The 24,014-nt window shown below is 45.4% G+C and overlaps 2 protein-coding genes across 14 annotated transcripts in view; one reads left to right on the top strand and one right to left on the bottom strand.

The window, feature by feature from the left end:
• Positions 1 to 12,159, top strand: part of SLC5A11 (solute carrier family 5 member 11) — a 64,353-nt gene extending 52,194 nt beyond the window's left edge. For all 6 annotated transcript variants that reach the window (XM_063099129.1, XM_063099128.1, XM_063099127.1 and 3 more), the window contains 7 exons: positions 1,856 to 1,991; positions 6,688 to 6,795; positions 7,141 to 7,291; positions 9,131 to 9,299; positions 9,738 to 9,953; positions 10,632 to 10,800; positions 11,954 to 12,159. In XM_063099129.1, the coding sequence (XP_062955199.1) occupies positions 1,856 to 1,991; positions 6,688 to 6,795; positions 7,141 to 7,291; positions 9,131 to 9,299; positions 9,738 to 9,953; positions 10,632 to 10,800; positions 11,954 to 12,159 (1,155 nt within the window). The remainder of the gene's footprint in view (positions 1 to 1,855; positions 1,992 to 6,687; positions 6,796 to 7,140; positions 7,292 to 9,130; positions 9,300 to 9,737; positions 9,954 to 10,631; positions 10,801 to 11,953) is intronic.
• A 5,212-nt stretch (positions 12,160 to 17,371) lies between these two features.
• The window catches only part of ARHGAP17 (Rho GTPase activating protein 17), a 79,779-nt gene continuing 73,136 nt past the window's right edge, over positions 17,372 to 24,014 (bottom strand). For 3 of the 8 annotated variants that reach the window (XR_010023844.1, XR_010023845.1, XM_063099212.1), the window contains 2 exons: positions 22,675 to 22,723; positions 18,131 to 18,217 (listed from right to left, as the gene is read on the bottom strand). Coding sequence is in view for 4 of the 8 variants with exons in the window: in XM_063099212.1 (XP_062955282.1) it covers positions 22,716 to 22,723 (8 nt within the window). In the remaining 4 variants the exon portion in view is untranslated. Of the gene's footprint in view, positions 18,218 to 22,674; positions 22,724 to 24,014 lie in introns of all 8 variants that reach the window. The other 5 variants (XM_063099207.1, XM_063099214.1, XM_063099213.1 and 2 more) reach the window with 3 other exon arrangements.

Genomic DNA, 24,014 nt, shown 5'->3' with positions numbered 1-24,014 from the left:
TACTCAAAGCCCATCTCTTCTGAGCAATGAGAAGCCCCAAAGGGGTTAATCTCCCAGAACCCTCAAGAGAGAGGCATTCTTTCCATTTGGGAAATTAACCATGATTTGGGGTTCTCTTCCTGCATTTATTCTCCAGACCAGGAAATTACAGGAAAAGAACATAGACGGGGTTATAGTTTAGCAATAGAAGCTGGTAACATTCAGTAAAACAAGCAAGGTGACATTCCATAATGCAATTTGCAAGAAGTTAAGTTGATCCACCAACAAAAACTTGATCCTAGCAAACATTCTCTTCTTACAGCAATTTCCCAGTATCTTTACATATCAATTGGTAACCTGACTGTCTTTGAGCCAGCACCCTTGCTGTGTTGCAATTCTTTATCTTACAACAGAGACTATCGCCTGGGGAAAATTTTCTGTCTTTTGTAAGGTTGACTAACTTTTATATGTACTTTTAAGAAGTTAGGTTAAACCTGAAACTGCAAGGCTTTGGAAAACCAGGCCCTGTGAAATACATTTGCTTTATGTATACTCCACAGATGTAGATAATGGCAGTGCTGACAGCTAATATTCACAGGGCAGTTACTATGTGTCAGATACTATTCTAAGTACTCTAAATGTGTTTACTTCATTTAATTGTTAAAACTGCCCTGGTATTAACCCCATTTTATAGATGAGGAAGCTGAGGCAAAGAGAGGTAAAGGAGCTTGCCCAGTGTCACACAGCCAGGAAATGGGGAAGCAGTATTTGAACTGGGGCTGTCTGTCTTCATCTGCAGGACTGGTACCATAAACCAGACCTGGCACAGCTAAATGGAAGGGCTCAAGCTGTGTAATCAGAAATTGTTTGTTTATTGGTTTTCTATCTCCTGGTTTTCTTTTCTCTGAGATGAATTCAGTCTCAAAGAGGCTTTCCCTGTCTGAGTGTGAGCTAAAAGTATAATGCCCACCAAACTGAGAAGGTATCCTGAGACCAAAGAACAAAACAGGCAACTCAATGTGGTTTACAGTGATCTTCTTTTCCTTCTCCTTCTCCTCCTTCTTCTTCTCCATGAGTGAGTTACTCACAGGGGTCAGGTGGAGTATCAATCCGAGTGCTGCACAGTTGCTTTCTCTGCAACCCTGGGGGCAGAGGGATGGGGGAAGGGGGAGGAATTGAAGCTTTTAAGGGACTTAGAGACAAAAGGAACTATGCCAAAGAAAGAAAGGCTGTGGAAGTGCAAGATTCCCAGGTGCCTTGCAGCCTCCTGTTACTTATCCTTGGTGTTGGTGGCATCATTCCCCTTATCTCACACAAGCATAGCATTCTGTTACTTTTCCTTCCTCAGTTGCTATGCAACCTGTGCAGGGGAAAAATTGTACCTATTGAAGCCAGAACTCTGAAGGCCATGAGGATGGAGTGAGTTCTGACCAGCATTCCCGCACCCCATATGATGGCAGAGATAAAGCAAGCAGCTGTACGCTACCTTCACAGTTAGCAATTCCAGTGGAGGCTATGGGAGTAGGGTGCCTCTTTCCTCTGCCTTTGTAAGGAAGTATTTGGACTGCCTTGGGCACATGCTTTTTCTTAACTGATCATGGTAGCCAGAGAGGTAGAGTAATTCTGTGGAGAACTCTAATTGGCCAGGTCTAACCCCTGGGGAACAGGGGACAAGGTGGTAAGGAGGGAACAAGGTGGAAGTCATAGCTACCCCAGTTAGACCAATGGGACTGAGAATAGGAAAGGGATACTTCCTCAAAGAGAAGCCCGGCACACCAAGGTTCTAAGTTTTCTACATCTATCAAAAAGCTATGCATACTCAGCTTGCCTTGAGAGAAAGCCATCTCAGCCCTCGACCACCCTCACTGTTTTCCAGGTGATTGTTCAGCGGACTCTGGCTGCCAAGAACCTGTCCCATGCCAAGGGAGGCTCTCTGATGGCTGCATACCTGAAGGTGCTGCCCCTTTTCATAATGGTGTTCCCTGGTATGGTCAGCCGTGTTCTCTTCCCAGGTGAGAAGACAGTTGGGAGGGGAGGCCCTCTGTCTATGTGTCTTTCACCCTGTGAAATGTTCCAAATATGTTGCCAGCTGTCCCTAGAGAATATGACTGGTGTCCCTTCCTAGTGACTAGGCTGAGGTGCCTCAATCCAGGCATCTGTTGACTCTGTGCTGTTTCCCAACATCAGTTCAATGGGAAAGTTCTACAGGTGACCCAGGCCAAATCGAGTAGAGACCCATCTGCAGCCTTGCCTCAACTATATTTTTTTGAAACCACAAACTAAGCTAAAATTTTTTGGTTCTAGATGTCAGTTCTCTAAAGACTCATGTAAAAGTTCCTCCCATGCCTTAGTGTTTCAGCTTAGTGGTTTGGTAACTTTAGTTCAATGGAACCCTTTGTGGGGGTACTTTAAAATATATATATGTGTATATATATATATATATATATATTTAACAAGTATCAGGGGATACCAAGGTCTCTAGAATATTTACCTCAGTTTTCTTATTTGTTTGTTTGTTTTTTAATGTGGTAAAGTGATAGTTTTCTTTATCCATGGGGATAACAATACTGAGGAGAGGGGCAATGTTATTGGGAGTCACTATGGTGTCAGGAACTGATGAGCTGTACAGATGAAAGCTCCTCTTTCCCCTCAAACAGTGAGCTTTCATCCATATCCACCATGGCTAAAGCAGAAAATTTCCTCTCCTATGCCTTACCCTATGCAATGTTATGCAGAGGTAAAAAAAAAAAAAAAAAAAAAAAAGGATAGGATGAAATGGTCTGTGAGTTGGCCTAGAAGTCTAGTGGAAAAAGTGTAGGACCCTTAAGAATTAGGAGGAAAGAGTCGGGGATGGGAATCAGTGGCGCTGACCGTGGTGCTAAACTCCTGCTTAGATGGGATGAAGAACCCAGAATTTCACTGGTCCTCTTCCTAGGAAAGGGAGAAAGGCTTGGAAAAATCCGTTAGGGGATAAGAACTGGGATCTGGGTTTTGTGGTGACTTGATTGAAAACATACAGTTACTGAGCAAAGCTTGACATATAAGCAAAGAATGCAGCTTAAAACAACCAACATTCACTGTGCACTTGCTGAGGGCCAGTCCCAGTGGTGATTATGAATGTGGTCTCTGCTCTGGACTGTCCAGGACTGGCCAGGCTCTGCCACTTATGAGCTGTGTGACCTTGTACAAGTCATTTAATCTCTCTTTGCTTCTGTTTCCTCACTTGTGAAATGGGGATAATACTTCATAAGGCTTACAGCAGTTCCTGGCACATGGCAAGCACTATATAAGTGTTTGCTATTATCATTTTATACATGTATTACCTTATTTCTTTCTCAAAATGACCTTATGAGGTAGGTACTATTATTGTTATTTCTATCTTACAGATGAGGAAATTGAAGCTCAGAGAAATTAATTTATTCACTCATTTATTTATTCTTCCAGGTACCCCCAAAATATTTTGAGAGCCATTTTTCTGCCAGGCCTTATTCTAGTAGACCCTGGGGACCCATAAGTGAACAAGACACATACAGCATCCCTACTGTAGTGAGACTTACATTCTAGCAGTGGAAGGGACAGACAGAAATAAGTAAATAAATGACATAATTATCAATTGTGCTAAGTGCTGGGAGAAATGCACAGAAAGACATCAGAGAGTGGTGGACAAGGGCTACTTCTGACAGGGTCCAGGGAGGTTCTCTCTGAGGAGGCAAGAGTTTTAAAATATATTTTGGAGTAGAGCCAACCAGATTAATGATGGATTGGATGTGGCGGTTAAGGAAAAAGAGAGGAATCCAGGACCACTCCTAGGTCAAGTGACTTACTGGAAGTTAGTGGCTAGTGCTGGGTGGGCCAGGATTTGAACACAGGTGTACCGCCTCCAAAACCTGACTCAGTCATGCCAATCACGTCTAAAGCCTTGGATTGACATCTGGAAGATCAATAACAAGACCCTTACCATCTCTCTTAATGGCCAGTCAGGGAGCGGGAGGGGGATTAGGGAGAAATTGGTTAACGGACAAAAGAATGAGTACATTTTGTAATGACAAATATGCCAACTCTCCTGAATCGAGCATCACATGTTGTACACAAATACCGAGAGTCGACTCTTTACCCTAGAAATATATATAATCAATTATTCTCAATAAAATTTAAAAAACCAACAGTCAATCAGCTGATCAACAATCATTAGTAAATGAGACATAACACCACGTACCATGAACCCAAGTACTTTGTAGTAGCTGATGAGCCTGGTACTCACAAAAAAAGTGAGGTAACTACAGGTTTAAACATTCCAACACTCTAACATAGGGTACAAGCAACAAGTGTGAAGGGATTTTAGAGAGTGAGGTAGGGCAGAGAGGCTGAGGTGGGCATTGTGTATTCCAAGTCTCTCTCCCTTCTCTGGAGACCTAGACCAGCACTTCTCAAAGTGGTCCCCAGTCCAGCAGTGTCTCCTTGGAGCTTGTCAGAAATGCAAACTTTTCGGCCCCATCTGAGACCTGAATCAGAATCCCTGGGGCTGGGGCCCAGCCATCCTTTTTTAACAAGCCCACCAAAAGATTGAGAGCCCCAGGCCTAAAGTGCCAGGCTGGGAGCCAACCTACTCTGCCTTTCTGTTTCTCTCTCTGCCTCAGCTCTCCCAGCTCCCTTCTAAGTCTTCAACTGGGTCCAGAACTGTCTAAAAGGATGCTCTGATTTTGAACTGCTATGAGCCTGGACAAAACCCTCTTTCACTAAGTTCATCTGATCAATGGCACGTATTTTAAAAGAAACTTTATATGGAAATTAAGAGAAGCAAGACAATCCTCAAAACAATAAAACACAAGTCTATAAATGCACCTGTTGACAAAGCCAATCATCTCTACCTGAGCTTTGGATTAAACTAAGAGTTTGAGTCCTGGCCATAATACTTACTAGCTGTATGATCTGGGGGAAACTATTTAACCTCTGAGACTCAGTTTACTTGCCTGTAAAATAGGGATAATAACAATCTCTTCCCTATAGAGTTGTTGCGAAAATTAAATGAGATGTATGCACAGTGTTTATTGCAGCACCTGATTCGTAGTGAACCTTCAGTGAGTGTTGGTATTGAGTAAAAAAGAGGTTTTGTGCTATGTTTGGATTTGACTCAGCCAGAGGCATCCTTTATTTCAAGCATCACAGGGTCTGAAGCTTTCTGTCAAGAGAACCCACTCCATATATATAATGGTTTATTAGTTAACCCAAGACAGGTGAGCAGATGTTACTGAATGGTAAGTTAAGGATCACAAGGCTGTTGATTTCATTTCATTCTTCAGACTGAATGAACAAACAATTTTCTGCAACAAATGTGCTTCGTAAACTTTGTCTGTCACGTGTCTGAAGGCTGCATTCCTAGGAGGTAAAAACAAAAACTTTGTAGTTAACAATTAAATATCTCAGGGTTATTCTTGCTCCTTCTCAGTATACTTGAAGAGAGGGAGTTTATCATTATTATTATTATAATTAGCATATTCATCATTACAAATCATAATCTTTCCCCACACCCTCCACCTGACCTATCACTCCCCAAATCCCCTCCCTCCCTCGCCCCATCTCTAGTATTGTTAGCTTTGTTCTCTCCTTCTGAAAGTTCAACGTATTATTGTGTTATTGTGGTTCCTTCCTTCCTTCCTTCCTTCCTTCCTTCCTTCCTTCCTTCCTTCCTTCCTTCCTCCCTCCCTCCCTCCCTCCCTCCCTCCCTCCCTCCCTCCCTCCCTCCCTCCCTTAGCACCCAGTTATGAGTGAGAACATGTGAGATCTCTCTTTCTGTGTATGGCTTATTTCTCTTAAGATAATTTTCTCCAGGTTCATCCATGTTGCTGTAAATGGCAGAATTTCATTCTATTTATGGCAGAATAGTATTCCATTGTGTATATATAACACATTTTCCTTATCCAGTCATCCACGATCGACATTTAGGTTGGTTCCATATGTAAGAGGGAGCTTTTAGACAACAGGAATCACAGCCCATGTAGATTTGAACTTGAACAAGACCTTTGTGCCACCTGGGAGGCTCTTTACAGTGTTTTGGCAACACAAATGTAAATTATTTATTTATTTATTTATTTTTGCCTATAACACTGCACTTTAATTGACTGAGCTAACTGGCCAGCCCTAAATATTTTCTTATCTTCTAAGTTTCCTCAGAAGAGTAATAAAAACTCAAGAACTTTGACTTTCTCAAAAGCCTTTTTCTCAACAACATTGTTTCTTCCCAATACTTTCCATCAAATACCATTTTGGTCTGCCGTTTTAATTTTGTCCAGAACTGATCCAGAGTTCCGGGGGCATCCACTCGATGTAGTACACTGTGGTGAGACTGGACACTGGGTGTGTCGGCTGTACGTGAGCTACAGTTGCAATAGCTGGAATGTTTCTAGTACTTCTTATGCATCAGATTCTGCACCAAGTGCTTTACCTGTATCATCTCAGTCAATTCTCACCATAATCTAACGAAGTAGAGTTATTATTATCCCAATTTTGCGGATAGGGCAACTAAAGTTCAGAAAGGTTAAGTGACAAGGTCACAGCTTATAAAGTCTAGGCTCTTTTCAATTTCATTGAGCTATAAATGTATATACAATACCTGTCTCCCAGTGCTGGCTTGTGTCAGGGCATGTCTTGTCTAGGCCTGGGGCTCTGAGGGCCTGTCTGCTCAACTCTGGGCCTGTGTTTCCTCTGTAGATCAAGTGGCTTGTGCAGATCCAGAGATCTGCCAGATGATCTGTAGCAATCCCTCTGGCTGTTCTGACATCGCATACCCCAAACTTGTGCTGGAACTCCTGCCCACAGGTAATGACCCCTCAACCCTACACTGAGTCCCCTGGAGTGCCCAGAAAGGAGAACATTGACTGGGCCCTGATGTGGGGTAGGGACAAGATGGGGGGGCTGTGGGCAGGCTTAGGCTCTGGGCTCAGGGGCTGAGCCCCAGAGCCCGGGTGCCCAAATAAAGCCTAGGTCCTGGCTCTCCAGGCGACCTCACCCCTCCTGCCCCCAGCCATCCTCTCTGAGGTTCTGCCTCCTCTGAGCTGAGCCCACTGGGATCAGCCGGCTTTGGGCCTGGGTCATGGGGCAGAGTGAAGGCAGCAGCTGTGGATAGAAAGAGCAAGAGGCCCATAGTGCTCCCTTCTCCCCCAGGGCTCCGAGGGCTCATGATGGCTGTGATGGTGGCGGCGCTCATGTCCTCCCTCACCTCCATCTTTAACAGTGCCAGCACCATCTTCACCATGGACCTCTGGAATCACATCCGGCCTCGCGCATCTGAGAAGGAGCTCATGATTGTGGGCAGGTAAGGCCTTATGGGGTGGGGACAGGCAGGGCAGTGAAAAGTCCAGAGACCCAGGGAGGAGAGAGCTGAGCCCACCCAGATGCAAAGCCCAGTGAGCCATGTATCCAGGCTGGCTCAGCTTCATCTGATAAAAAAGATGAGGAACATCAAGACTGCACGTATGAGTAGGACACTCATTCATTCAAGAGATGTTCAGTGAGCACCTGCTATGTGCCAGATACCTGGTATATAGTAGTGAAAAGAAAAGCCTTGGTTCTTGCCTTCATGGAGCTAGAGGAGGAGGAGGAGGAGGAAAAGTCAACAGACTATTAAAACCCTAATGAGTGTTAGGATGGCAGAGTCAGGTGACCCAGAGATTCAAAGGAGGAGCAATCTGGACTGGGAACTGAGGGATGAAGAGGAGTTAGCCAGGTAAGAGGAGGATGTTCTGGGACTGGGGGGAAGGTTTCTCGACCAAGCCTTCTGCAAAGTCCTGAAGTCTCATGGGAGGAACTGAAATGGCTAAAATGAGTGACATATTAGGGTACTACAGAAAGTTTGTGGGAACATAGAATTGAAAGATAATATGAATCTTTCCGTGAACTTTTTGAAGTGACCTCATATAAATTTTATGTAAAATACATGCAAATAAGCACCTTGGAGCACTGTCACTCAAGAAGATGCACCCTGAAGGCTGTCTCAGCCTCAGATTAGGAAGAGTTCTTAGCTATGACACCAAAAGCACAATCCATAAAAGAAAAAAAATAATACATTGGATGTCACCAAAATTTAAAACATTTTCACTCTGAAAGATACCATCCAGAGAACAAAGACAAGCCACAGACTGGGAAAAAATATTTGCAAGCCATATATCTGATAAAGGACTTGTAATCTAGAATACATGAGTAACTCCCCAAACATGATAAGACTAACAACCAAAAGATGTGAATAGACATTTCACCAAGGAAGATGTATAAATGGCTAATAAGCACGTGAAAAAATATCTGATAAAGGACTTGTAATCTAGAATACATGAGTAACTCCTCAAACATGATAAGACTAACAACCAAAAGATGTGAATAGACATTTCACCAAGGAAGATGTATAAATGGCTAATAAGCACGTGAAAAAATATCTGATAAAGGACTTGTAATCTAGAATACATGAGTAACTCCCCAAACATGATAAGACTAACAACCAAAAGATGTGAACAGACATTTCACCAAGGAAGATGTATAAATGGCTAATAAGCACGTGAAAAGATGCTTGACATTACTAGACATGAGGGAAATACAAATTAAAGCTACAATGAGATTCTACTATGCACCCACCAGAAGGGCTATGATAAAAAGACAGACAAGGAGGTGGACACACTGGCGTTTTCCTACATTGCAGCTGGGAATATAAGATTCCAACTGTTCAAAAACAGTTTGGCAGTTTCCAAAAGTTAAACATAAACTTACCATGTGACTCAGCAATTGTGATGCTAGAAATGAAAACATATGTTCCCACAAAGACGTGAACACAGACGTTCATAGAAGCACTGTTCATAATAGCCAAAAAGTAGAAACAATTCAAATGTCACCAACTGGTGAAGGATAAACAATGGCATGTAATGGCATTGGTCATGAAAATGGAATACTTTTTAATAGAAAGGAATGAAATACTGAAACATGCTACAACATGAAACCTCAAAAAACATTATGCTGAGTGAGGCTGGTTAGTTTAGTCAGTTAGAGTGTGGTGTTGTAACACCAAGGTCAAGGTCAAGATCAATAAAGCTGTTTTGTAAGAAGAGAGCATGAAATGGATGTTCAGGGATGACAGCACTAATCTGGGGCTTCTCTTGGTCTGGCACAGGGTGTTTGTGTTGCTGCTGGTGCTGGTCTCGATCCTCTGGATCCCCGCGGTCCAGGCCAGCCAGGGCGGCCAACTCTTCATTTACATCCAGTCCATCAGCTCCTACCTGCAGCCGCCTGTGGCTGTGGTCTTCATCTTGGGGTGTTTCTGGAAGCGGACCAACGAGAAGGTATGACTGGATCAGCCCCCCAGAATGGAAGAACCAAGTGCAGCTGCCCCTGAGGATAGGGAGAGGTGGGGAGGGCAGGAAATGAGAGGGAGTCATGAGGCTGGGCTGGACCTGGGTGTCCTCAGGGAGGGTGAGTTCTGTGGCAGAAAAGACGGGGAGGGTTTTACCTGGCCTTTGAAGAAAGCAATGGGGATTCTCAGAAGTATCTTGGTGTATTTATCATTAAACAGGGAAGCTAAATTAACAGGGAATGAGTAAATTATACATAATCAATTCATTATATGTAAAAGATAAACAGGTAGGTAGCTCCAGTCCTTTTCAAAGCACTGATGCGTGCAGTGACTGTCACAAGAAAGACAAGCTCTTGAGATGGCTTCTTGAGGTTCCTGGAGGCCCATGCCCTTGCCATCTCTAAGATGGTCTTGCTCTGATTTGCAGGGTGCCTTCTTGGGCCTGATCACAGGCCTACTCCTAGGCTTCATTCGGCTGGTCCTGGACTTTATTTATGTGGAGCCTCGGTGTGACCAGCCAGATGAGCGTCCGACTGTGGTGAAGAACGTCCACTACCTCTACTTCTCCATGATTCTGTCCGCAGCCACTCTGATCACTGTGTCCATTGTGAGCTGGTTCACAGAACCGCCCTCCAAGGAGATGGTACATTTGGGTTGATGGTTATATCTACTGAGACTCTGTCGCAAGTGAGAGAAAACTGACCCAAACCAGCTTATTCAAAGAGGATTGATTGTTCAAAAGCTGAAAAGTTCAGGGTTAGGCTTCAGGGACAGGTTAATTCAGGATTCAGAAAAGGTCATCAGAATTCATCTTTCACTTCTGCTTCAATTCTTGGGCCCCATATGGGGCCAAGCATCTTCTAGGGATGTATCCTCTTCTACTGTCATTCAGTAAAAGCATAAGCATTTTTGTCCCAGGATTTCTAGCAAAGTTCCTGATTCCTGTTGATAGAGCAGCTCAAGACACATGCTCACCCATGAACCAATTTAATCCTTGTGGCCAGAGAAATGGATGAGCCGATCTCTGGATCCTGCCATGTCCCAGGGCTGAGGTCAGGCCCTGAGGACCGGAGTAAGGGTGGATTAAATCCCAACATGAGGATGAGAGTTGTTGAAGAAAGACTGGAGAATGAGTGAGGGAATTAGCTGCAGATTTTGAAGAGTGCAGAGAGCTGAAGCTCGTTGGAGGGTAGGACGAGAGGGAGAGACTGGGAGCAGACTCGGACATGAAGGCTGAGCTAGGGGTCGGGCAGGGGACATAAGAAAAGGACAGCAGCCCCCCACCCTTGCCAATATCTCGAAACCCATCTCTGCTCCTTAGGTCAGTCGCCTGACCTGGTTTACTCGTCATGACCCCGTGGTCCAGAAGGAACAGGTGCCACCAGCAATGCCCTTGCGTCTTACTCTTTCTCAGAATGGGACATCAGAGGCCAGCAGCACCAGCATCCAGTTCGATATCGTTCAAGAAAACACATCCAAAACCCACAGCGGTGAGTCGCCTATCTCCTCAGTGACAGAAGGAGTGTCAAGAAGCGTTGTGTGTTTAAGGGGAAATATTTCTATCAAATCACAAGCCAGAAAAGGGGACAGACATAGAGTTTTAGCACCCCCTGGCTCCAGTGTCTGGCTCTTCCCCACTCTCCGGACACCAGAAGGGGATTCTTTAGAACTTTCAACAGAAGCCTCAGATGGGCAAAAATTGCCAATGCGGGTTGAGTGCCTACTCAAACATAGCTTGTTAAACCTTACACGGCCCCACACGGCAGGCAGGAGTGCCACTACTGTTCTCTAATTAGTGCTTTTCAACTGGCATCGTGCAGACATGTTTTGGTTGAGCCTATCTACTGTTTTAATAAAATGAGTTTAAAAATCAGGAGATTTCATGTAAAATTCCAGACTTCCATCTTTTCTTGATGGAACATTAGGCCCACATGTCTACATGGCAAAAGTTATCTGGAGCTGTAAAGAAGCTGCCCCTTAGATCTGGGATGTGCCCTTCAGTTAGCCAAGTCCCCACCAGCCCCTAGTGTCTCCACGACCCTAAGACTATGGGTTGTCTTAGCTTTTTTTGGTTTGTATGTCATATTGTGGATATGAACCCATGTTAACTTAAAGTGGGAAACTCAAGGATCCAGAAGGCCATGTGCTCCAAGAAAAATGAGAGAGGGTATATTTCTTGGTATGGGTGAAGGATATTTCAACATGTTTAATATGCAAATCTGCTCCCTTTGACTCAGATACACCTGCCTGGACCCACTGACAGCTGAGTTTGCAGCCCCAGCTCTGAGTGGAGAGATAGAGTTTTCCACTAGAGTGCTCATTTACTTTCATCCTCCTGGAAGGGGACGTGGCACAGAGGAGGGACTTAGAGAGTGGTGTCCCACCTCTGCCATCTCTACCACTGCTTACCAGCCAAGTGGCTTTGCTCAAGTTAGTTAGTCTGAGGTTTGATTCCTTCATCTGAAATGGCAGAATTTTGGAAAATACCAATCTTACAGAATTAGGTATTCTGGAATGCCTTCTGGAAAAGGTATATAAACTACTTCTACCAGTGCATGGAATACATCTGGTTAGTACTCTCTTCTCCCTTCTCTGGGAGGCATAGCCCAAATCTATGACATTTCTTTGCTGGGTTCTTTCTAGGTGATGTGACCCCAAAGAGGTCCAAAGTGGTGAAAGCCATCTTGTGGCTCTGTGGAATGGAAGGCAAGAGCAAGGGAGAGCCACCGAGCAGAGCAGAACCTGCCATACTGTCCTTGGAAGAAAACCCCATTGTGAAAATGTTTCTCGACATCAGCAGCATCATCTGCATTAGCTGTGCCATCTTTCTCTGGGGCTACTTTGCTTAATGTGGGGTGGCTGCATGAGTCCAAGCTCTCAGTTTATCTTTGATGCTCCATTTTTTTTTAACAAAAGAAAAAAATAATAATAAAGCTTTTGTTTATCATGAGGCTCCTGAGGTGTCTTCTTTTCTGTTGAAAGGGAATGAAGGTTAGAAATTGGGAAAAGGAGAGACACATAAAAGCTTCCTTTTCTTAAAAGGCTGATTATTCCTTTTTCCTATCCATCATGCAATGTCAACAGCCAAATTCAAAGAGGTAAATAAGCAGAGACCGACAGGACCTCCCAGCCTGGCAGCAGCCACATTTCCTGGCCGGGTGTTTAGCATCTGAACTTGCCCCAGCTCACCTTCGTGGTGCAGTGAGTGAGACCTGAATTCTACCTCTTGCCTTCCACCGTTGCTGGCTCTGGGCAAAGTAATAGCTGGTCCCCAATGGTTTTCTCATGGTGATACTTGCTCCTGGATATGATTGCTTGGAAATAGACCTGTGCTGGTGCCCTGGAATCCTGTGCTTTAAGAAAATCAGGTTTAGACTGTTTCTTTGCTTCACTCCCCACGATGATGTTCCCCTAAAGACAAGCAGCCAGAAGGATGGGCATCTCTGCTGGCCGAGGGCCAAATACAGGGCTTTTGACCTGAGACATCATTTTCTCTGTTTTGGGTCCTGATGGGATCTGATGGAATGACACATAGGGGCTGTGTTTGCCACATGCATAGCTAAGACCAAGATGGGGCCAACGGAGTCTGCCCTGAGACAATCTCTGGGGTAGTCCAGGCCATGAGTCCTCAGTCCTGCGATAAAAGGGAGTGGTGGAGTGGATTGACGCTACTTACCGGCCTGATAGAGCTGGCAAGTGAAGGAAAATGGACAGGGAACACAGAGCTGAGGAGGCACCCATCCACCTAGTCATTCAATGGTCTCTTCTGAGTTCTTATTTGATGCCCTCGACACTTGGGACCAGCCTAGTCCTAAGGGAAATGTATTATTAGCCTAGTCCCTACACCTGTTGGAAGGGCTGGCTTTTCCACACTAATCCAAATGATAGCTGTGGCTGGACAAAAGGCCCCCCTCAGCCCTTCCCGGAAGAGGCTCCTACCCAGAACCCCCAACTGGCTCCTGGCCAGAACCTAGGATAGTTTTGGAGGTGATAGGCTCAAGGGCAATCTTCATGGGGGAGACTGAGCTTCCCTCTCTGAGGGCTAAAGGAGGGGAGTGGGAGGCACAGGGGGCTCTCACAGGAGTCCTGAGCTCCCCCCACCCCCAACTCTTCCCCTCACACCGAGACCTCTGTTGCCTCTGGCTTGGAACTGAAGTGTGTGTCAGTGGGAGTTGTCACTATGGCAGCTCAGGCCACTGCCACCTCTCCCCTGGATTGCTGCCACCAGCCTCCTGACTGGTCTTCCTGCCTCTAATCTTGTCCATTCTCTAGCCACAGGCAGAGTGAGCAAACCTGATCAAACCAATCTTCTGCTTGGAATTCAGTGGCTTTCCCAAACTCTCAGCAGGTCTACAATCCTTGCTGGGAATGACCAGATCCCAACAGCCAGGTCCCTCCCTCTCCAGTTTCTGACTCTGACCACTCTCCCTTGGCAATCTAAGGTCATACCTTATTCACGGTCTTTCTCATTTCTGAGCCTAGCACTGTGGATTGTATCAAGGGGGCCCCATAAACATGGTTATAGATCGAATCAACAGGTCTTTGCCTCTGCTTTTCCCTCTGCCTAAACTGTCCCTCCTTCCTCTTCTGGCTCTCTTCTGTTGTAGTCACTGCTCAGACATCACTTCCTCCAGGAAGCCTTCCCTGACCATACCAATCCCATTATGACATGTGTCTTCAAAGCACGTATCACTGATGATTGCTTAACTGTCTGCCCAACTAGACTGAAAGTTCCACAAGGGCAGAATGTGTCACTCACTCTGATACCTCATTATACATATTATACGTTACTTATATAAATATTTATTAAACTATATGACTGTCTCACCAGAAGACTCACTCTGGAGACCTTCCTTGCTGGCTTGGAGCAGTAGCAGCCACACGTGAACACCCTGAGTGTCAAGCACTGCAGGCAGCCTCCAGGTGATGTCCAGCAAGAAACCAGGGCCCTCAGACCGTGTGGTCCCACAACCACAAGGAAATGAATTCTGACAACAACCCAAGGGAGCGGATCCTCCCCAGTCGAGCCTCTAGATGAGAACCCAGCCCAGGCTGACACCTTGACTGCAGCCTGTGAGACCCTAAGCAGGGCACCAGGGACTGTGAGATAATAAATGTGTTGTCAGCTGCTGAGTGTAGCAACAGACACCTGACATAGTGCATGTGGTGTATGAATGCATGCATGGATGTACACGGTGCTGTTGGGAATGGAGTGTGGGAAGAGGAGAGTTACCTGCACAGCCGCATGGGTCTACACAGCCATGGTCTGAGAGCAGGCAGAAGGGGACAGCTTCCTCTAGGGGTGTATCAGGTAGGAGTCATTTGGTTGCCAGTAACAGAAACAAACCCAGGAACATTTATGCAAAAAAAAAAAAAAAAAAAAAAAAAAACAAGAAAAGCAATTGACTGCAAGGATACAAGGCCAAGAAATGCAGAATGGCCTCGTGGACACAGACTGGGAGCTGGGGGGCTTTGAAAACCGAGAGCGTGCTCTCTGCCCGTCTCTGCTCTCTGCCTCTCTGCACATCTGCTGACTTCTTCTGCAGATTGGTTCTGTTTGCTCTGCAGAACCCATGGTGGCAGTAGACAGTCACCCACAGCTCCCAAGCACTGCACTGGGAGAGACGGGCCCTGCCTGCTAGGGAAGCGGCTCCAGTGCCCGGCCCTTACACACTGATGCTGGTGCTGGCTGCTGTGGTGGCACCATGCGAGCCTCGCCGCGGGCTGGAGGATGGTTGGGGGATCGGTGCCCTGTGCCCTCCCCTCAGTTGGAGGCTTATGTGGTCTTGGTCACTGCTTGCCTTTTCGTAGCTCCAGAGGCAGTGGCTTCAACACACCAGCCTATCTTGCCTCCTCCTCCCCAGCCCCACCAACATCATAGTGGAAAAGTGGAAACCACTGGTTTAGAAGCGTCCTTGTCAGTGAGGTAATGCCCAGTCTGATGCAAGACCTGAGACTGTGAGTCCCAGAAACCGTGTGGGACCCCGGAGTGTAGAGATGATACTGCAGGATCTGGAAGAAGAGGGTGAAGGCTCTGGAGTAGAGTGGGAAAATGGTGGGAGTAGACCACTGGGAGAGAAGCCAGAGGAGGGCTGAAGACCTTCAAACAGGAGCACTTGTGGGACTTACCGGGAGTGGGGAGCATGAGGAGCTGAAGCCCCGAGAGAGGAGAAGGGGTCCCTCCACAGAGCCCCCAGAGAACCAGGGCCATCAAGACAGTCTAGGGATTAGTTCAGTCCAACTGCATCTGAACTCTTGGAATGACCATTGGGTAGAACCCAGCAAGGGGTAGTCAAGGCATCCAGGGCCCACTCTGACCCTCTGCAGCCTCTAAAGTGCCAGATCGAGAGCAGCTCCTGCCAGAATGCCAGATGGGTGCTGATCTGCAGGGTGTGGTGAGAGCAGCAGGTCCCTGACTCTGGTGTGGTGGTGCAGGTAGGGGGGCAGGGCAGGGACTGAAGGTCTGAGTGCACAGGCCTAGAGCTTGCTATGAGAAACTGTTGTGTAGAGAAGGGAAGGAAAGGATCTGAAGGGCAGAAAACCAGCAGCATCTTCCTAGAGACCAGTACCTTCCTGGATGGCCAGGGAGGGCCACCATGAGTGCAGATGACAGACTTCTCTACCTGTGATGGTGGGTAGGCTGAAAAGAGGCTCTGCCAGTGCAGTGCCAGGGACGGTGCTGAGCAATGTGGCAACTCCCCCAGCTGGAGGAATCTCGGGTCACTGAAATGAGAAGGAAAGAGGACGCAGGCGCCACTCCAGGCCCTGCCTTTGGATGTGCCTCGGTGGCACAAATGCAATTCCAGCTCCAAGCACTTGCTGCTAAGCACCACACCACACCCCTCCATCCCCTGAAGACAAGAGGCAGTAGCTTCAGTTCGACACACATACAGAATAAAAGCATTTTCATTGTTCTGAAGATTGGAGCTGTCCCGGCAGGGAGATTGCTACAAACCATGGGGGAGTAAAACTGAATGACATTCTTAAAATAATGAGGGTGTGGTTTGCTGTATTTCAGAATCAGCAATAACAAGCACAGGCAACATTCCGGTAGAATGTCGGCATGGACCTACTCCTCCTCCTCGGTGAGCACTGTGTCCCTGCTCCCTCCCAAGTGCAATCTTCTCAGGCGTCACGGTGGAAGCATCTCCAAGGCGCCCAACACTGAGGAGCAACTTGAACAAACTTTGCTTTCTCTGTGGGGTTTGTATAGCTAAAGAGGGTATGGAAAAATCACAGCACATGAGTGGTGTAAGGCAGAGAAGAGTGAGCCTTTAGCAGATGTAAATTTAAGACACAGGGGAAATGGGTTTACAGGAGCCCATTTTCAACGTAATTATGTGTAGGGAGTACTTTGGGGGCACAGGGAACTTCAGTGAAGAGGAAAATATAGCTTCCCTTTCCAAGTGAGGTTTAAGTCAGTTCATAGTGGAAGGAGGTCCAGTGTCTTCCGAGCAAGGGGTGGGTGTCACAGACACACCTAGCAGACAACTATATCAATGGAAGGCTCGGGGCAGCCAACTCTGGCAGTGTGTCCCTCCCTGTTCCCAAGAGAAATCTATCATGAGGAGAATCTATCATGGGAACAGCTGTCCAGACCGTCAGCCTTGCTTTGCTCCAATTCCCCATCCACCCACCCTTCCCAAGAATTTCAGTCCTGGGAAAGAGGTGCCTTGATTAGGCACGCAAGCATTCCCGTCATGGGAAAATGGGACTCCCATAGCAAGTAGTAGCTTATGACAAGCACACTGCCCTATGGGGGCTGAATTACTGAGTCAGCCTCCCAGAGTCTAAGTATCTCCACATGGATGCGAAAGGGGTGTCAGGACTGACAGCCTTAACCCTAGAACATCCGCAGAGGGACAGCCAGTCTGGGAGGTCTCTGGGGTACCTTGTGGCCTTTGTCACTACTGTGACCTTGCTGTCTACTCTTTCAAACTCCTACAGTTAAATTAGACTCCCGAGGTGTCCCATCCATAATTCTGTTCGTTAAGTGACAACATGCACGTGTGTGTACATACACACTCATACACATACCACAGGTGGCCTCCAAGAGTGATAAACTTTTCATATAAACCACAGAATATATTTAATTCAAATTAAACATGAAACTAGAATAATGTTTGATCTTTATCAAGTAGCCATTACATTGTTTTTTTTTTTTTTTTAAAAAAAGAACAGTACATTTCCTTCTACATTCTGCAATCTGACAAGGCACGAGTCACATCCAGTTTGATGAGGTGACAGATCCAGCAGTCACCATCAATGCACACAGTTTTGAGGGGCTGGGGGAGACACAGACCACATTCCATACAAAATGACTCTGCAGCAAGTCTGAAGGAGAGGAACCTCCTCCTGATATGTAAGAATGAAAGTCCAAGTAGCAGGAAGCAGGTGACTTACATAATTAATGTATTTTATTAAATAGATAGTTGGCGCTTTGCTTCTCACCCATTCCAAATTGCTGTTGGTGTTGGCGGCATTAACAGCAGCGACAAAAGCTTCCTACACACGGCTCAGCAGTAAGGCTCTTTCCACTCCAGGTATTTCTTTGTTTTTGAATTTTTGGCATGATTTCTTTTCCTTGTGAAGAAAGCAAACTTCTTCAAGACACAGGTCATTCAGCTTTAAGTGTTGGCCCCATGTTCTCCTCAGGCTGTGCAGAAGGCTGAGTCCTGCAGAACAAGGCTTTCTTTGTTCCTCCACTGAAAGCTGCTCACTGTTTGGTCTGCAAAGGTGAGTTTGGAAGGGGTCAAGGGCAGGGAGATGGCTTTCTTCACAGGGCGGTACTTTCTGTGTCATTGTCTATGTCCAGCAGAATGCGGCTGGCCAGGTCTTTGCTTGCCGAGTCTGAGTGCATTTCAGGAAAGATGCTGCGAAGCGGTTCTGAAACCCTGGAATTGGTGTCTGGACAAACACACGAGGAGACAGGGTATCAGTCAGTGTAATGCCCGAGAGATCACCCGAGGATGCTCCAAAAAGGAGAGGGGCTGCGAGTTTCAGGGTTGGCCCATGCACACACACACAGTCCCTTACCAGAGGCCTCATCAGCCCTGAGAAGTTGAGTCAAGCCTTTGAGACCCCAGAGGCGGCCACGTGGCACAGCCCTGCCTCCGGGCTCTGGCAGCCCCTTCTGTGGGCCCAGGCAGTCCTCAGAGATGCAGTCCTCGAAGGACCTGCTTGCTCTGACTGAGGAAAGGAAACTTGCCAAGACCCCTCATGCACTAACTGAAACCTCCGGACCACACTGGGCTGCAGGAACAGATGGGCTGCACTGGAAAGCATGCTCTCCTCTGCGGCTGGCAGGCTTTCCTCCTGTTACTAACACTATACTCTCAACCTCGGCACTCACAACACCTCGGGCTGAGTCATTCTGTGATATGGGAGCTGTCCTGTGCAATGCAGGATGATGAGCAGCGTCCCTGGCCTCTACCCACCAGGTGCCAGTGGCACACAGTCCCTCTCCTCCAGAGTGACAACCAAAAATGTCTCCAGACACTGCCAAGTAAGTGTTCTCTAGGGGACACAATCAACTCCAGTTGACAACCACTAAGGTAGACCACCATATCTCCTACAGATAATAATTTTCCCTTCTCTTTCTAATACTGATCCCTCTAATTCTCTTTTCTACATGCCAGACTCTGTTCTCCCTGCTGCAGGTACAACAGTGAACCAGACAGAACAGCTTGAACGAAACTGATGATCAAGTCAGGGAGCCAGGTCCTAATCGAGTCAGAAGGGCTGGTTTCTCTAGTGCAAAGGCACTTCAAAACGTTCGTGGGAAAATAGAATTAAAAGATAATATGAAATTTTCCATGAACCTTTGAAGACCCTGCATACATGTGGGCTTTAGCAAATTATGAGAGCCTTGTGAGATAGTTTAGGGCTTGGGTAAGAGAGAAGGGAAATGTTCAGGTTTGCTGCAGTTTTACTTTGCCAGGTAAGAGCTCGTCTCGGTAGGGGTAGGAGGAACTAGAGCGGAGGGTAGGTTTACTAGGGCGTTTCCCAGTTACACTGAGGAGCTGCTTTCCTGTACTTGTGTGGTGCAAAGTTACATCACATCTGACCTCTCCGGGAGCTAGTTCTAACAGTCCTGTTTCGCTTGCTCCTTGTCGACGTGGGCAGGTGTGCTTCTCGGAGGCTGACTGCTGTGAGCCCGGTTCCTGTCCCCACAGTTGAGCTACCAGATCTGTTTACTCTCAGGTGCATCCCTTTCCTCACAGTGACTCCTGGGTTGGCGGACCTGTCCCTCAAGGTTTCTTTTCCTATGTCCCACAACTCAGAGAAATTTCTAGATTTATGGAGGTGTCAAGGTGTCAAAGAGTTCAGCTGCTGAATGTCATTTCAGACAATTCAGTTCTTATGACAACTGTAAAACCAACTGAATTGTGCTGGAAGGCACCATCTAGTGGTGCAGTCAAAGGTGGTCTGTGTGCACAGAATAGAGGATGTCTCGGCTTAGTCCTCAGCAGAATAGGAGTCGACAAGAGTAGGGACAGCGTCTGTCTTGTTCACAGTGTATCCCCAGGGCTTAGAATACTGACTGTCAAATGGCAGATGCTCAATAAATTTTGTGGCTGGCCTTGGATGTCTGGATGGATGGACGGATGAATGAATAGCCATCCTTCTCAAAGGCAACACTGGTGCAAAAAAATCACTGCAAATTCAATCCCCTCCCCATTATCCTAACCCAACGAACATGGTGCTACCAGCCAGTAGCACCAAAGAGCTACTGTCTCTTCTTAGCCCAAAGAGCTTACAAGAAACTATGGAGCAGACATGACCTGGTGGGGGCACATGACGCGCAGGTACTGTGCATACTCTTACATTACTACTTGCTAATATCTGCATTTACGTGCAAGTGAACACCTTTTAGCCATGAACAACGCCCAGAGGACAAACTTGCTATCTTTCTCTTTTCCTCATATGTCACAAATAAGTAATTTCAATTTATGATGAACACATGCTAACTGCATATTCAGGGGGAAAAATGTGTGGTTAGGGCATAAGAGAAATTCCTTTACTCTGCCTGCTACCTGCCCCATCTGGTTTCCCCAGCCCCTCTCTCGTTTTCACATGAATCATTTCATGAAAGGAAACAATGAATCTTTCTACACACAAAATGTAATCAGAATTACGGAGATGTGTGAGGAGCCAGTTTTCAGAAAGACCGAGCTTCATTGCAACAGCTGCTAACATTACTGAGCATGACTGCCTCCCAGAGACTGCTGAGTGCTCCACACATCACCACGTCCTCTCCCTGAACCCCACGCGCTCCACTGCAGAGACAACACAGAGAAAATCAGAGAGGATCTAGTCCTCGTCCAAGGTGGCACAGCCTGTCCTGGGCAGAAAAGATCCAAGCTAGATTGGCTGGACTCTGGTTCTTAACCAGCATAATGTTGTTCCTCCTCCACAAGGGAGTTGGGGCATCCTAGGGTGAGGGTCTTTAGAGGGAACACATCATCTGAGGAGATAACGGTTTGAGTCTGAAACACTCTGGCTCATTGTAGCAAACAGGAGAAAAAGGTTGTTTTACAAAGACACCTGCAAGAACCTGGTTGTATTTTGTTTTTTTGAACACTTCTAAACCTCTCTGGCTATAAATTTATATATTATCCCCATTCCAACAAGGGCTGCTCTTTGAGCATACTGCTTGGAGTTAAGTTCATGTGACAGGTATTATATTAAAAAGAAACAAACAAAAAGCAGAAGAGAGACCCCCAGAAACCAGTCTTGGCCCTACGGCAGAATGGTGCATCGTGGATTTGGAGCTCTGAAAAATGTAACCCGGGTTCCTGAACTGAATATCTTTATCCAGGAAGCAGGCCCTCCTGGGGCCAGAACTGGTATTCTACAGTTCAGAGTATGGTTCTAGAAGGTTTGTCACTTCAACAATTCTCAATATGTACTTTCAAAAAGCACATATTCAGAATCGGACCCTTCAAAAAGTCTAACGTATTCTGATAGTCACTTTGACAAGGAACAGATCCAAATACACCCTTGAAATTAAGTGCTTCAGGCACAACTGCAGGGTGAAAAAACTGTCTCCCCACCACGTATTCCTCATCAGTTTTCTAAAGCTATGAGAGACGTTCTAATCTATGAGAGACTTTGAATCAACTTTTTATTATCCTAGTCAAAGGAGAGATTCTGGCTGTTTCTCTTGACATGATTCTAGTATCTATTTATTAAAAATGAACTGCAAGTAGAAGCCACTTAAAATGTCCAACTATGAGTAATAACACTTCTGCCTGATGAAACATTATCAGTCATTGAAAAAGATGGTTAAAGAAACTACATTATAAGATGGGAAACAGCATATACAATGAAGTAAAATAAAAACGCAGGATCAAAATCAGTACATGTCAAATAACTACGCACCTCCTCATCTTTTAGAAAAATAAAACTAGAAAAATGATAGCAATCTCTAAAGAGAAGTTCAATTGTGGAACTATGGTTGATTTCTCTTATTGCTATTTCTCAAATTTTCTTTAATATCCATGCTTATATTCAAAAATGCATTTCTTTGATGATATAAAGAGAGTCAGATTTAAAAAGAGAACAGTACAACAATCAGCAAAGTGTCCAGTTTTATGACTACTATGAGAGTGACCTGGTCTAACCATTGCATGGCAGACCAATGACTCATGGGTATTCTTAGGGCTCACTAAATGAAGAAATATCTCCTCTTCCAGAGCACTGTCTTTTTAACCCATAAGGGAACTGATACTAGGAAAACCAAGCAGTGCGTGAGAGCCAAAGCATGGACCCCCAGGACACGCCCCTGACCGCCTTCCAGTTTCTGGTCCTGAAGGCCCAGTCTGGGCATGTGAGTTGTTCACATGATGAAGAATGAATTTAATATATAACTGATTAGAACTATTTTCTTCTAAATAAAAATGATAATAAATAGTTACCATTCACTTAGACCCACTGTGCAATGAAAACTGAAGTAGGTGCTTTTCTTATTTAATCCCTTCAATAATTCTGACAGACATCACCATTTTACAGATCAAATAGGTTGGGCTTGCTGGCTGGTACTCAGAGAGCTGAAATTCTAACCCAGGAAGGCCTGATTCTACGGTGTCTGTTCTTTCTTCTACATCTCAAGCCTGCCAGAACGGAAATTAAAGAAGTAACAAGGCTAGCCCTGTGTCCCCTGCTACACCTCTAGGAACACTCTTAGTACTCAGAATATTTGACAGCAAGCATGAACAAGCCAGTCCTTCTGTAGTGCATGCACTATTAGTGGGGATGCAAGCAGGCAGGGTTAGGGTGACTGGTTAGTAACAGGCATGAGTGCACAAATATGATCACAAAGTAGCAAAAATGCTTTGGCCAATCAGGTGCCTTTTCCTTACCATTAAATATTCCAATTTCAGTTCTTACTGAATATGGCAGGTCATACATCTAAATTATTTAATAAAATGTTTAAATTAGAATAATCTTTGCTAAAATCTATTACTTTAAAAACAACAAGATGTAAACTCTTTCACTTGGGAAGTTAAAGACTCTACTGCTTTCTAGAGTCACAATTAAGAGGAGACTCAAAATGACACCAGAGTCCCTCCATTCTCCAGTGCTGGTGCTGAGCTGCCAGAAGTGGGCCGCCAAAGCTGCCTGGCAGCAGTCATATCCCCCAAAAGTTTCTCTTAATCCCACGGGACTTAATCCAACTCTTTGAGATTAAGTGCTCTAAATGAATAACCTGTTTTCAAGAATTTATCTGTCTAAAGTTTCCAAGTGAAAAAGTGTCACAATAAAGGACTGTCCTGTCCAACAAAGTTATAGTTTTTTCTTTTTGAAAACCCAATGGCCATATCCATGAATGGTTAATAGTAGCATGATCACCACTAGCGGACTTGTAACTTCTAAATGATGACACTGTGTGCACTTTACAATGGCAGTCTAGGGGATATTAGGATATTAAAGGTTAATTCTGTAACACAAGGACAACTGTGGTGACCTGAAATTTCTTGAGTTAAGGGAATTCATAACACAGGTTGGTTTTTAAACATTTAGCTGATATCCTAAGGAAAAGTATTTTTAATGTAAAATTTCACTTATCTAATAATTATAAAGTACAGTGCATTACAGTGTTGTAACAGATCAATAAAGTAACCTTCTGGAATAAATACACCCCAGCTAATGATGGTATTAAAGAACAGTCATAATTCTGGTTTGTAGTCTTTCATCTAAATACAGGAAAGACCTGTGAATAAAATTTTGATGTGTCACAAGTGTTAAAGGCTCAGCCTTGAGTAGGGTTTAGACACTTTACTCTGTAAGTGACTTCCACACCCAACCAGGAACCCCCAGACTTTTGGGTTAATCACTAAGGAGTCAGGAAGGTGGAATCACGCCTGTGCTTTTTCTGTTTTAAAGGCTGCACTCTGATTTTCTCCTTCTGGTTTCTACAGAAAGTCTTACTCAGACTGAAGTTGTGAACACTCAGGCTAAGTAGCCCACAAAAGGCTTAGAGCTCAGATCAGCTGATTAAAGCCGCTGTGCACATAATGAAAGCCTTATGCTGTCCAAGTGGACCCAAAGGCAGATTCAGATGAGTCTCACAGCGTTTTTTAAAAAAAGCTCATATGGCTTAAGGAAGCAGAATGGAAGCATGCTAGAATGCAAAGGAATTTAAAGGAATTCAGTAGGGTCTTTGGGGGAAGATTTATTTATTTATTTATTTATTTATTTA

The sequence above is a fragment of the Cynocephalus volans genome, chromosome 6 (genome assembly GCF_027409185.1).
Source record: "Cynocephalus volans isolate mCynVol1 chromosome 6, mCynVol1.pri, whole genome shotgun sequence".
In the NCBI taxonomy this organism is placed as follows: Eukaryota; Metazoa; Chordata; class Mammalia; order Dermoptera; family Cynocephalidae; genus Cynocephalus; species Cynocephalus volans.
This window is presented reverse-complemented; position numbering and strand designations above follow the sequence as displayed.